General features: G+C 30.8%; 2 protein-coding genes across 3 annotated transcripts; one reads left to right on the plus strand and one right to left on the minus strand.

The window, feature by feature from the left end:
- Positions 1-448: 448 nt before the first annotated feature.
- Positions 449-3,359, minus strand: LOC129607666 (DNA replication licensing factor MCM4). 2 transcript variants are annotated; one of them, XM_055518808.1, is made up of 3 exons: positions 3,310-3,359; positions 1,615-3,249; positions 449-1,550 (listed from the first exon to the last, which is right to left on the minus strand). In XM_055518808.1, the coding sequence occupies exons 2-3, from the start codon at positions 3,210-3,212 to the stop codon at positions 566-568; spliced, it is 2,583 nt and encodes an 860-aa protein (XP_055374783.1). In that variant the 5' UTR covers positions 3,213-3,249; positions 3,310-3,359; the 3' UTR covers positions 449-565. The 2 variants fall into 2 exon arrangements, with proteins under 2 accessions (XP_055374783.1, XP_055374782.1); XM_055518807.1 differs by having other exon boundaries at positions 1,615-3,331.
- Positions 3,360-3,856: 497 nt separating this feature from the next.
- LOC129607665 (phosphatidylinositol 4-kinase alpha) lies at positions 3,857-11,741 on the plus strand. The gene is made up of 13 exons (XM_055518806.1): positions 3,857-4,035; positions 4,123-4,336; positions 4,430-5,428; positions 6,101-6,201; positions 6,271-6,644; positions 6,703-7,578; positions 7,637-8,541; positions 8,610-9,670; positions 9,746-10,549; positions 10,605-10,796; positions 10,864-10,996; positions 11,067-11,180; positions 11,335-11,741. Exons 1-13 carry the CDS (start codon positions 3,943-3,945, stop codon positions 11,718-11,720), a joined length of 6,252 nt encoding a protein of 2,083 aa, XP_055374781.1. The 5' UTR covers positions 3,857-3,942; the 3' UTR covers positions 11,721-11,741.
- Positions 11,742-12,644: the final 903 nt, after the last annotated feature.

Raw genomic sequence — 12,644 nt, forward strand, 5'->3', positions numbered from 1 at the left:
CCCCGCAACCTCAGATTAGACTTTTTATGCATAAATATCTTTCCTCATATGTATGTAGATCAACTAAACCTTGTGCGCATACAACAATAATTTTTTTCAACTTTTTTGTGGCAACTTGAAATTGGCTCCATTGTAATAATGAAAATTTCATTCTATAACTGGTACTATTTAAACAATAATGAATAATAATTGTCATAAAAAATATATTGAAATGTTCTAAGAATGTAATTCATGATGGAGAACTTATGTATTAATTAAATTTCATCAATGATATTTTTTAAATACTGAATTAACAATACGATTATTTTGTTTTACTTATTTCAGAATAATTTTTAAGTAGAAAATTCAAATTTTCATTGGAAATCGAAATTGATAAGGCTTCACTGCAAGAAAATAAAAAAAATTTGGTTACTGAAATTTTGAAAAAAAAAACAAAAACATCTTTTTCGGGTTTTTCGAATAAAGTGAGTACACACATACATTATGTATATTTTTCAAAAAATAAAAAATAAAAATAATTCAAATTTAAAACTAGAACATTAAATTAAATAGAAGTTAATTAGTATTAACATATTTTAATTGTATTCTTGCTTAAAACTACTACAACACCTTCATCTTGCATATCTTTTAGAGCATCTTCAAATTGTTCTTTTGTAACTAAAACTTGTGAGTTTTCTTTTATTTCGGTAAATAATTTTTGATATGGAATTGTTGGAATGTTGCCTTTCTTCTTTAATAGATCTTTAATTGCGACTATTAACTCAGCTCGTTTTTTCCTAGCTGCCGTCGATAAACCAGTTGTCAAAATACCAACATCTATTTTACCAGATAATGGATCAGTTGCAGATTGTTTTAAGGCTTCACGATGTAAACGCCATGCCTCTTCAACATCTTCAACTTTTACTGTATCATCTAAACGGACTTTAGCATGTGCTTCTGATAATCGAATTAAACTTTCCAATTGACGTGGATAAGCTGATATTTGTCCACGACCTGCACCAACTTTTCTCATATCAACATAAGCTTGAATTAAACGTTGTTGTGCTTCTTCTGATAATGTTGGATGGATATGCTCCCGTGCATATGCAATGTAATCTCGTAATACGCTCATATCAAATAATGTGTCTTCTTCTTCAGCTCTTGAAACATAATACAGTGATACTAAATGTGTAGCAAGCCTTCTATCAAATACCTCATCTTGAGGATCTAGTACCAGAAAAATTAAATCAAATCTTGAGAGAAGGGTATGAGGCAACTGCACATTGTCAATTATATTTTTGTTTTTATTCCACTGTGATTCAGATGGGTTTGCTGCTGCTAAAATTGATGTTCGAGCATTCAATTGACATATAATACCCGCTTTAGCGATACTTAAAGTTTGCTGCTCCATAACTTCATGTAGAACACTTCGAGTGGAATCATTCATTTTATCGAATTCATCAATACAGCATATACCATTGTCAGCTAATACAAGTGCTCCTGTTTGTAAAACTAGTTGACGAGTTTCTGTATCTTTGGTTACATAAGCAGTTAAGCCTACAGCAGAAGAGCTAAATTTAAAAAATTATATTATTGAAATTGTTAAAATATTAAAGTTAAATAAAATATCTTTACCCTTTTCCAGAAGTATACTGAGATCTGGGAACTAAGTTAAATACGTATTGTAAAAGTTGAGATTTAGAGGTACCAGGATCTCCACACAACAAAATATGAAGCTCTGATCGGAAATTTTGGCGACCTAATGTTGTATGTTTCTTTTTGGTTCCCCCAAAAAGTTGCAATAAAATTCCTTTCTTTATGTCAGTATTTTCATAAATAGAAGGTGCTAGAGCTCTAGCCAAGCGATCATAAACATCAGGTTTTTGTGAAAGTGTTCGTAATAATTCAATTCGCTCTGGAGGGAAAATATGATCTTTTCCATCTTCTTCTTCGTATAAGCGTTTGCTGTCAACTTTTCTAAAATGTACAACATCAACATGGGTTTTGTAAACACTTTTGACATTACGTGCTCTCGGATTTTCTTGAATAGGTATAGCTCTATAAATTCCAGTTACAGTGACACGATCACCAGGTTGTACTTTATCAACTAAATCATTATGCGCAAATAAAAGAACATTATGAGGAGCTTGTCCAGCAGCCATATCATCTGGCGATTCTTGTAATTTTATCAATTGTTTGTCGGTGAATTGCGATCTATTATGAATTAATTGAAAACAATGATTTGTGTTACAATTGGAACAAAGTGTAGGCTCTGCAATGCGGCCTCGATCAATTTCGACAGTTGTAAAAAACCCACATATTATACATTTGAAAAATGCTTCACGCATTTCAGGCATTAAATTTGATGTTCTGATAACCATACCAGAAATACTTATTAATTGATCTATATCTTCTGGATTCAATAAACGCATATTACGAGTTTTTTCGGCATTAAATGGCCTCACTTGAATTTGATGTTCTAAAATAGCAGCAGGATATTTTTCGAAGAACATTTCATTTACTGCCATATCAAAAGATGGAATCACTTCTTGTGGGTAACAAATTAGTTGTTTGTAAAGACCTTCATCAAACGTTCTCAAATGAGAACAATTAATATTCAAATAAGGCTCTTCAAGTGTATGGATTTCGTCTAATTTCTGCATATACAATGGTTGGTTTAAATCTATACTTTCAGATATCTCATCTTGTTCTGCAGCAGGATCAATATAACGTAATAAAAAATTTTTGAACTTTGTTTTACATTGGCTTACAATTACATTTGTACCCCAAATAACCAGTTGAGGTGCAGTTGACGATTCAGATTGAAGATCTTGCTCACTTTCAGGGATAGATTGAAGGTTTTCGTTTAATCCGACAGAAACTTGACGCATTCTTTTGTCTGATCTGATATCAGGCCGTACTCGTACTGGTGTACCACGTATGCCAGACCTTGGAGTACGGACAGAACCCATTGAGCTAGGTGTTCCATAATTCAGAGGAGAGCTTAAATCAATTTCACTCATATTACTACCAAATCTTCCTGGACTTGTTGGTGGTAAAGTGCGGTTTGGGGATGTTTGAGATATGCTAATGTTGTCATTGTTAGTAGCATTTGGTCCCATTCTCATAGGAGTATCTTGTTGCGAAGAAGATAGTGATGATTGACTTCTATTTCTTGTTGGAGTTTTATTACCCCGATTCGGAGTTCTTAAAGATGATGTAGGACTTGACATTTTTTATAATTTTCAAAACAGCAAAATATGCAAAATACTAAAAAGAAATTTATTTAATTTTTTAATATTGAAAATTGTTTTCAAATCGAGAACTAACAACTATCCTCTTTATAAATCAGAATGAATTTAATGGCGCCAAAACCAAAAAAATCTGGCGGCGAATGTCATTTTCAATTTTTCTGCAAATTGGAGATAGTTCATAAATTGATTAGTAAACAGAAGGCCATCTTACGTAATTCGTTGAAATTCCAAATAAAAACATTTGCAGATGTCAAACTATGACAGTCCTCTTATCAAAACATTTATAATAAAAACAACAAATAAATATTTTTGACAATTCATCTCTCAGCTGTTTCAATAAACATAGAAGCACTATTAGCTAAAGCGATGTAAACAAAACCAAAGCGCCGAAACTTTTAATATTTTTTTAAATAAAATTAAAATTTTTATATATTTTTAGAGCTAATATTTTCTTTTTATGGTTTTTAAAATAATACCTTATTTGTGTTAATATTTTTTTTTGATTTTTCGTAAGTTTGTACGTTAGATCAAATAGAAAAGAAAGATCGCTTTTGCAGTTTTGAAGCGGCGATAGTTATTGTGTTTTCATTTTCAATGAGTTTTAATCTTAAAAAAACATTTTAATCCCAAATGACGTAAAATCGGAAAAAATTAAATTAAAATTAAGTAATAAAAATTTAAAACTCCAAATTAATATTTACATGTAGAAATGAACGGATATGCAGATAGATTTTCATTTCAAAGGACAGTACAAAGTTTAGCAAGGGTTTTGGCATTAATTAAACCAACTCCATGGATTAAGGTAAACTATTGATTTAACTTTTTGTAATTAGTTATTGTTAGTACAAAAAAAATTCTAAGACTTGAATTCATACGTATTAAATTTAAGGTACAATCATTATTTCGATATTGTCCACAAGAAAATGCTGTCGGAGTATTTTGCCTAGATTCAAGAAGTCAAGATGCTGTTATAGCCTTGGGTTTATATTTTTTAGAATCCGAGTGTCAACATGAAGATGAAATTGTTCCATATCTTTTACGTCTAGCTAAAGCTTTGCCTAAAGCAGTTTGGGTCGATGATGGAAAACATGTTAAAACGGATCGTGAGTCATTAACATTTACATGACGTGTTAATTTTTCTAATTAAAGCTTATAAAATCTGCAAACATTTTTTATCTACCGATTTTTCATTTTAGGAATACCTTCATCCGAAAAATTTAGCTTTTGTTTAAACACATTATTATCCGATATAGCAACGAAATGTCCAGATTTACGAGAAGAAATTGTAATGAATCAAGTCGAAACATTAAGCGCTCTTTCGAATATAATAAAATCAAGTAAAGAAGGTAATAATGCCCCTCCTCCAATTATACTGTGCAAAGCCACAGTACCACTTCTTTTTGGTTTGGCAAGGGCGATGGGTCGTTATACAACTACAGATCCTCCACTTTTATGCAGAATATTTCCACCCGAAGAAATGCCTGTTGTTAAAAATAAAGAATCAACTTTAGGAAGTTCAAATGAAAAGTTAACATCACTGAGTCAATTCCGACCGATTATACCACGTTCAATGTCAGGAAGCTTAAGTCAAGATTCTTCAAATGAATCCCGAATATTACGAAATGCTTCCACTATTAATGAATCGAAACGACCATCTTTGCACACATATTCATCTGTGCCATACGATCCTACAACACATTTTTTTAGCAAATTTGGCTCTAGTTTTAATCAATTTCCGAACATGAGAGTAACAGAAACACCGGTTAAAAAGCAGAAAATAAATTGTTTCAGTATACAACATTTGCAAACAATTTTTGCAATTGCAAAGAAATTATTGACAAAAGAAATTTTAGAACATTTAGATGAACAAGCGGCTGATATATTTGCATTACATCAAATCAAAAGCTATTGTTATAAAAGTTTTTCTGAAACTCTTAATTTAATAATGGTTACTCTAATGCGAGAATTGCTTCATAATCAATCTGATTTACCAACTCCTTTTACAAAAGATGTACAAGAATTCGTTAAACGCTTATTTTTAATAGGGCAAACTGAATTACAAAGTAAACAACAAGATCAAGAAAAGGAAAAACGCGAAGAACCAACCGCAACCATAGTAAATAAATTGAAAATTAATGTTATGGCTAATGCTGCTTGTGTTGATTTATTAGTATGGGCTATTCGTGATGAAACTGGTAAATTTATTTTGGTCATTTAATTAAACAAATGTTTTTTAAAGATTTAATGTTGTAAATTTTTCGATATTAAAATTTTCAGTTGACAGAGAATATAGTATTCCTTCTTTACAAACTGGTTTAGGTTATATTTTAAAGAAAGGTTATTTTTATATTTTGGGTGCAGTTTTTTTTTAAGTTTTGATTGAATAAATTTTTGGTGTTTTATTGTTAAAAATATTTTCTATACATAGCGAAATTAACTGGAATAAAATCAAGACGTATTATCCAGTAGTTATATGGATTGTATAAATACGCCAAGAATATTGTACTAGATAGATCATGAACTATTTGAAAAAATTAAATAAGTTATACCTAATACTCGTACTGTATGATAAAAAGAAAATCTCATTTTGACTAAACAATTGCATTTACTACATTTTTTTTATTCAAATAAAAAAGGAAACATGAGTGGGAATTTCATAGCATGAGTTTGTCTTAAAATTGTATTTTGTTCTTTTCAATCCGAAACCTGATTTTCAACTTATGATTATCATTATTTATGAAATAAATCAGTTCAGTCAGCTTTTTTTTGTTTTCCCAAATCCATTCCGAAAACATAAATTCTATTTTGTGTAATATAATTTTAATTACTTTCTTTTTTTTTTTAATATTTTTACTAAACTTGTGCAGAAGCCGATAAATTATGCTCTAGGCTATCGCAAAAACTTAATACAAGTTTAAGTCATAAAATAGTTTTGGATCATATGCCTTTATTGATGGTTTGTTTGGAGGTATTCCATTTCTTCAAAAAGCTTTCAATTTTGTTACATTAATGATCTAATTTTGTTTTAAATTTTTAGGGTTTAGGAAAATTGGCACAAAAGTTTCCGAATATTGCTGGCACTTCAATTTGTTACTTAAGAGATTTTCTTGTGGACCCCAGTCCAATTTTAGCAAAATTATATGCGCAAACGATAGCTAAACAGAAAAAGGATAAAGAAATTGCACCTTATAAAATTGTTGTGCAAGCAAGTAACGATGCGAAGTCTGTGGATTTACATACAACTGTTGGAACAGTAAAATCAGGAGTTGCAGCATTTGAAGCACTGCGCGATGCTGCAATAGAAAACTTAAGTATAGCTCTAAGTGCTGCTCAAACATTAGATCCTTATTGCGTACCAGCTTTAGTAGCAAATGTTTCAAATAGATTGTTTACTGCAGAAAAGAGTGAATCGTAAGAAAATTTTTTTAACCTATTTAATATCAAATTTATTGCAAACTTTCCTTTTTAGTGAATCAAGTTTGGTTAGTTTGAATATTATAGTAATGTTGGGACATGTGGCAGTCACTTTAAAAGATACTCCAAAAACTACACAAAATATTTTACAGTTTTTTATTCAAAGATTTTGTAAAGTTCCATCTGAACAAAATTGTTTGATTGTGGATCAACTTGGTTGTATAATCATTTCAAAATGTGAACCTCATATATGCGAAGAAATAATGAAGATGTTTTCAAGAGTAACTGTTCAATCGGCATCATTAGCTTACAATTCGTCAAGTCAAGAATATCGTAAACAATATCATAGCGTTTCCGATGCAGTAGTTAATGCACTTGGAAACATAGCTGGAAATATACAAGGAGAAACAGAAATGTTGGATCTCTTAGGAAAATTGCTTGAATTATTTGTTCAAATTGGTTTAGAGGGTGAACGATCTTATGATAATAACGCATCAGGACCACAAAAGGCAAGTTCAAGTGCTGGTAATTTAGGAATGCTCATTCCAGTAATAGCGGTTCTTGTACGAAGACTTCCACCGATAAAAAATCCAAAAATGCGTTTACATAAATTGTTTAAAGATTTTTGGCTATATTGTGTCGTTATGGGATTTACTAATTCACGGTTATGGCCAGCAGATTGGTATCAAGGTGTACAACAAATAGCAGCAAAATCGCCTTTGTTAATATCTCAAACAGCTTATAAAGGCGAAATGAGAGAGCTCAATTACACGTCAGCGATAAAAAATGACTCAGTTAATTTAAACGAATTAAGAAGCCAAATTTTGTTATGCTTAGATCATCCACCAGCAGATGTAACTGCATGGATACATAAGTTAACATTTGCACAATGCACATACTTATTGAGTGTATATTGGTTAGAAACCTTAAGGTAAACGTTTAAATTTTTTTAAATATTGAATAATTTGGAATAAGTTTTTATTTATTAGGGTGGAAAATGCTGAAGAACCCAGTTTGGAACCAATATTAAGTTACTTATGTGACACTGCTTTACAAAAAGATAAATATGGTATGTGGCAATGTGTCAAATGCATAGCTGATCAAGTTTTTGATAAGTTTAGGAACGTTTTACTTAACCACGATCAAGTTCGTGAACAAGTTTTGGAATCCCAAGCAATGTTATTACTTGTATATTTCAATCACATTCATAAACAAATACAATTAGTTGCCGATCAATATTTGGCTCAATTGGTAGATAAATTTCCTCACTTACTATGGAACAGAAGAGTTTTGTGGTGTATGTTAGATGTGCTTCAGTTATTAGCTTATTCCTTGACAATAGATCCAAATGAAGAAAGCCCTACTCTTCGAGTTGGCTCAACACCTTATACATTGCAGTTGATGGATACTCTTCCAGCTCGTGAGGGACGTTTAAAAGATTTTGCAGATCGTTGCCAGGGTATTGTAAATGAGGCTATGAAATGGGCTCCAAAATCTACAAAATCACACTTACAAGAATATACTAATATTATTCCAATCACTGTATTGTCACGACATTCTGGATTGGCGCTGGCCTTTGATTCTGTAGTTAGTAGTAGCAATTATCCTTCAAACGCTTTGCCTTCAACGAATAAACGACCAAATTGTGTGACGTCTGACACTCCACGGTTCGTCGCTGTTCTCTGTATGAGAAGTAAATATGCAGGTGAAATTGCTGGACAATTATCGGTATTAAGTGAAGAGGAAAAATGCGGACTCGCTGATCGTTTAGTGAAAGATGTTTTGACAGCTTGTGCTGATAAAAATGATACCAAACATCGAGGGGCTCTTTGGAGAGCAACTGCGTATTTAATATATTCTCAAGGGATAAATCGAAAGTTATTGCACGCCGTTGGTAAGTTGCAATTGAATTTCAAAATTATTGAAAGAATTAAAAAAAAACTTATATTTTTGTTATATTAGCTACATCACAAGTTGAATTATTTACACAATCTGCTATGGAAACAGCTGTAGATTGCTGGCAATGGGTCTTAACTGCACGACAGGATTTAGAACTTTGCTTTATACAAGAAATGATAAGCGCATGGCAAACCACGTTCGACAAGAAATTGGGAATATTTTCCGAAGAAGAAGAAGTTACAAGTCCACTCGCAGCCTACGAAGGCTGTAATTTAGTACCGAAACCTGTAATAGTTGCACCGCATTCAATCTGGCTGCAACTTTTATCCGAAATGGTAGATACTGCTAAATACTGCAATCGCGATAAAGTTGAATTGTTTTGCTTACTTTTGCATAGGTGCTTGCCTATTGCAAAAGCATCAAAGCAAGTCAGGTCTGTGAATGCGGTAGGGTGTCGGTTTAAGCTTTTGCAATGTGGACTTTCTTTACTTCAGGGGAACACTATTCCCAAATCTCTAGCTCGGAATATTTTGCGCGAAAGAATATACAGTAATGCATTAGATTATTTTTGTGGACCTCAAACATGTCCAAGCAAACCTAAAGAAGAACTTTTAGATGATATCATTATTTTATTAAAGTTCTGGCAGACCATGCGTAGTGAAAAGAAGCATTTAGTTGCATCAGAGGTTGGAGAATATACAAACGACGTTAATCCAACTTCTCAAATGCTGTCAGTCAAACAAAATCCTGAAACTGCATCAATAATTAGCACAGGAGAGTTAACTAGATCAACATCAAGTTACGCTGGAGGTTGGTATAACACGATTCCTCATTCAACATCTACCTTATCAAAAAGATCAAATCGTTCGAAGAGATTACCTTTCCAAAAGGATGCGTATGATAAAGATTATATGAAGAAGCGGAATTTGATTTTAGAGCTTTTAGCTGTTGAGATTGAATTTCTTATAACATGGTATAACCCAAATGGAAGCCAGGATCTTCTCATAACTGGAGAAGATCAAATTAATGAATGGCGTGCAAGACCAATAAAAGTAAATGTATGGAAAGATTATACAAGATTGGCTTGGTCCTATAACCCAGCTTTAGCAATATTTTTACCACAAGTAAGAACATTAATTATAAGATCTAAAATTGAGACGAAATTAAAAATAAAAATTACTTTTATGTGAAAATTTTAGAGAATACGTAATGCTGAGTCTATCGAGGACGAAGTTGCTCGCTTAATAACCGTAGACCCAATTTCAGTGTCCCATATTCCAGAAGCTCTAAAATATTTAGTAACCACGAAAAATCTTTTGAATGAATCACCTGATCTAATTTATATGTTGAATTGGGCTCCAGTTAATCCAATTCAAGCTCTTTCATATTTTTCTCGTCAATATCCAAATCATCCCCTCACAGCTCAATATGCTGTAAGAACATTATCTTCTTATCCTGCGGAAGCTGTTTTACCATATATACCTCAATTGGTTCAAGCACTAAGACATGATACAATGGGTTATGTTTCAGAATTCGTAAAAAATATATCTAAGCGTTCGCAGGTTGTCGCTCATCAATTAATTTGGAATATGCAAACAAATATGTATATGGATGAAGATCAATTACACAAAGATCCCCTCTTATACGATGTACTGGAAGCTCTTAGTGGAAATATTATTTCAGGATTTTCTGGTGCTGCTAAACGTTTCTATGAAAGAGAATTTGATTTCTTTGGCAAAATAACTGCTGTGTCGGGAGAAATCCGTAGTTTTCCTAAGGGACCAGCTAGAAAGAAAGCTTGTTTAGAAGTTTTAAGTAAAATAAAAGTACAAAGTGGTTGTTATTTGCCGTCGAATCCAGAAGCAATGGTAATCGACATAGATTACAACAGTGGAACGCCAATGCAAAGTGCAGCCAAAGCACCCTACTTGGCTAGATTTAAAGTTTATAGGTGTGGTATTTCTGAGTTAGAATCAATTGCTATGGAAGTTTCAAATAATCCCGTAAGAGTTTATATCAGATTTGTAGTATTTGTCATATTAAAAAATTTATTTTAAGGATGCTCAAGAAAGTATTCGAAAAACTTCTATGGGTGCTGAATCTTGGCAGGCTGCTATTTTCAAAGTAGGCGATGATGTAAGACAGGATATGTTAGCTTTGCAAGTGATAACAATATTTCAAAATATCTTTCAACATATTGGATTAGATTTATTTTTATTTCCATATCGAGTTGTAGCAACAGCACCAGGCGTAAATCATTTTTTTTCCAGTTTTTTAGTTACATTAAGTAAGATTTTAATTTTTAATTGAATTTTAGTGTGGTGTAATAGAATGTGTCCCTAATGCTAAATCTCGTGATCAACTTGGTCGACAAACTGATTCGGGACTTTATGAGTATTTTTTGCATCAATATGGTGATGAGAGCTGTAAAGAATTTCAAGCAGCTCGTGGTAAATATATAAATTTTGGTAATTTAAAAATAACTTATATAATTATTTTCAATTTGCATGTTTTTGTTAGCGAATTTTACTAAATCAATGGCTGCATACTCTGTAATTGGTTATCTTTTACAAATTAAAGACAGACACAATGGGAACATTATGATTGATAAAGATGGGCATATTATTCATATAGGTAATTTTAAAAATGTTCATTGATACTTAATTCAGTCACAACTTTTATTTAACACAAATATTATTCAGTGAAAAAATCTAACACGAAAGTAATAAAAACAAAAGCTTTTTTTTTGCCGAGTTTTTAACATATTCTTTTTTAAATTTTTATTCAGATTTTGGCTTTATGTTTGAATCTTCACCTGGTGGTAATATTGGATTTGAACCTGATATTAAATTAACTGATGAAATGATATTGATTATGGGTGGTAAAATGGAAGCACCAGCATTTAAATGGTTCTGTGAATTATGCGTACAAGCATTTTTAGCGATACGTCCGTATCAAGACGCAATTGTATCATTGGTATCACTAATGTTAGATACAGGTTTACCGTGTTTCCGTGGTCAAACAATTAATTTATTAAAACAAAGGTTTGCACCTAACAAGAATAATAAGGAGGCTGCAGCCCATATGTTAGCGGTAATAAGAAATTCATTCCAAAATATACGAACACGAACATACGATATGATACAGTATTATCAAAATCAAATTCCTTATTAAATTAATGCAAAAAAAAAAAAATTACAAAACTATACATATACTAAAAAGAAATTAAAGACTAAATTATGGTTGATTTCTTAACAGAAATGTATACAAAAATCTTAAAATAATAACTTTGTAATAAAACATTGTAAATTGGACAAATTTTATATTGTATGAAGAATTCTTTAGCTTCTCTTTTTGTTTATTTCCTCTTAGTATCGAGTACATATAAATATTTTATGTTTAAAATCTATATGTAGATAACATTTAAAAAAAAATATATCTTGGTGATGAGTATGTGGATTAATTTATGATCTCTAATTATTAGGGAAATTTAATTAAAATTCATTTTCATAATATTTCAATATAAGTATGTATATTATATTTCAAAAATGAAAAAAAAAAAAATAAATAAATAAATTATCTTTGTTATTTAGTGGTGTTATATTCCTGTAAATGTTTTATTTTTTCTTTTTTAATTTATTAACATGTTATTAATGAATTTTAATCAATTTTGTTAAAATTATCAATTGACATAAATTAATTAAAAAAAAAAATCAATATAATAATTAGAAGAAAATTATTTGAATGTTATAACTGATTAAATATATTTATGAACATATATATCACAAATTAAATTATAATGAATAAATGTATTATATATAAATATAAATAAATAATTAATATTATAAAAGTTCTTCCCGCTAATAAAAAAAAAAAAAAACAACTTTAATTGCAATTTGTTTTATTTTATTCTAATAAATTAGAAAAGGATTGACAAAATATTAAAATTGAAGTAGAATAATGAATTTATATTTCATGTCTGAATTCATTACCGGTTTTGATTCGGTAATTTAATTAAATATTTTCATAACTTGCAATAATTTTTGAGCATTTAAGCATGATAATCTATGGGTATATTAAATTTGTTCAGTAGTCTTT

Source organism: Condylostylus longicornis, unplaced genomic scaffold, assembly GCF_029603195.1.
Source record: "Condylostylus longicornis isolate FDR11 unplaced genomic scaffold, ASM2960319v2 ptg000028l, whole genome shotgun sequence".
NCBI lineage: Eukaryota > Metazoa > Arthropoda > Insecta > Diptera > Dolichopodidae > Condylostylus > Condylostylus longicornis.

Coding starts and splice junctions, on each gene's coding strand:
- LOC129607665 (XM_055518806.1), top strand. CDS start 3,943: ATGAACGGATATGCAGATAGATTTTCATTTCAAAGGACAGTACAAAGT. Junction 4,036..4,122: donor AACCAACTCCATGGATTAAG/GTAAACTATTGA, acceptor ATTAAATTTAAG/GTACAATCATTATTTCGATA. Junction 6,202..6,270: donor TATTGATGGTTTGTTTGGAG/GTATTCCATTTC, acceptor TTAAATTTTTAG/GGTTTAGGAAAATTGGCACA.
- LOC129607666 (XM_055518808.1), bottom strand. CDS start 3,212: ATGTCAAGTCCTACATCATCTTTAAGAACTCCGAATCGGGGTAATAAA. Junction 1,551..1,614: donor CAGTATACTTCTGGAAAAGG/GTAAAGATATTT, acceptor TTTTAAATTTAG/CTCTTCTGCTGTAGGCTTAA.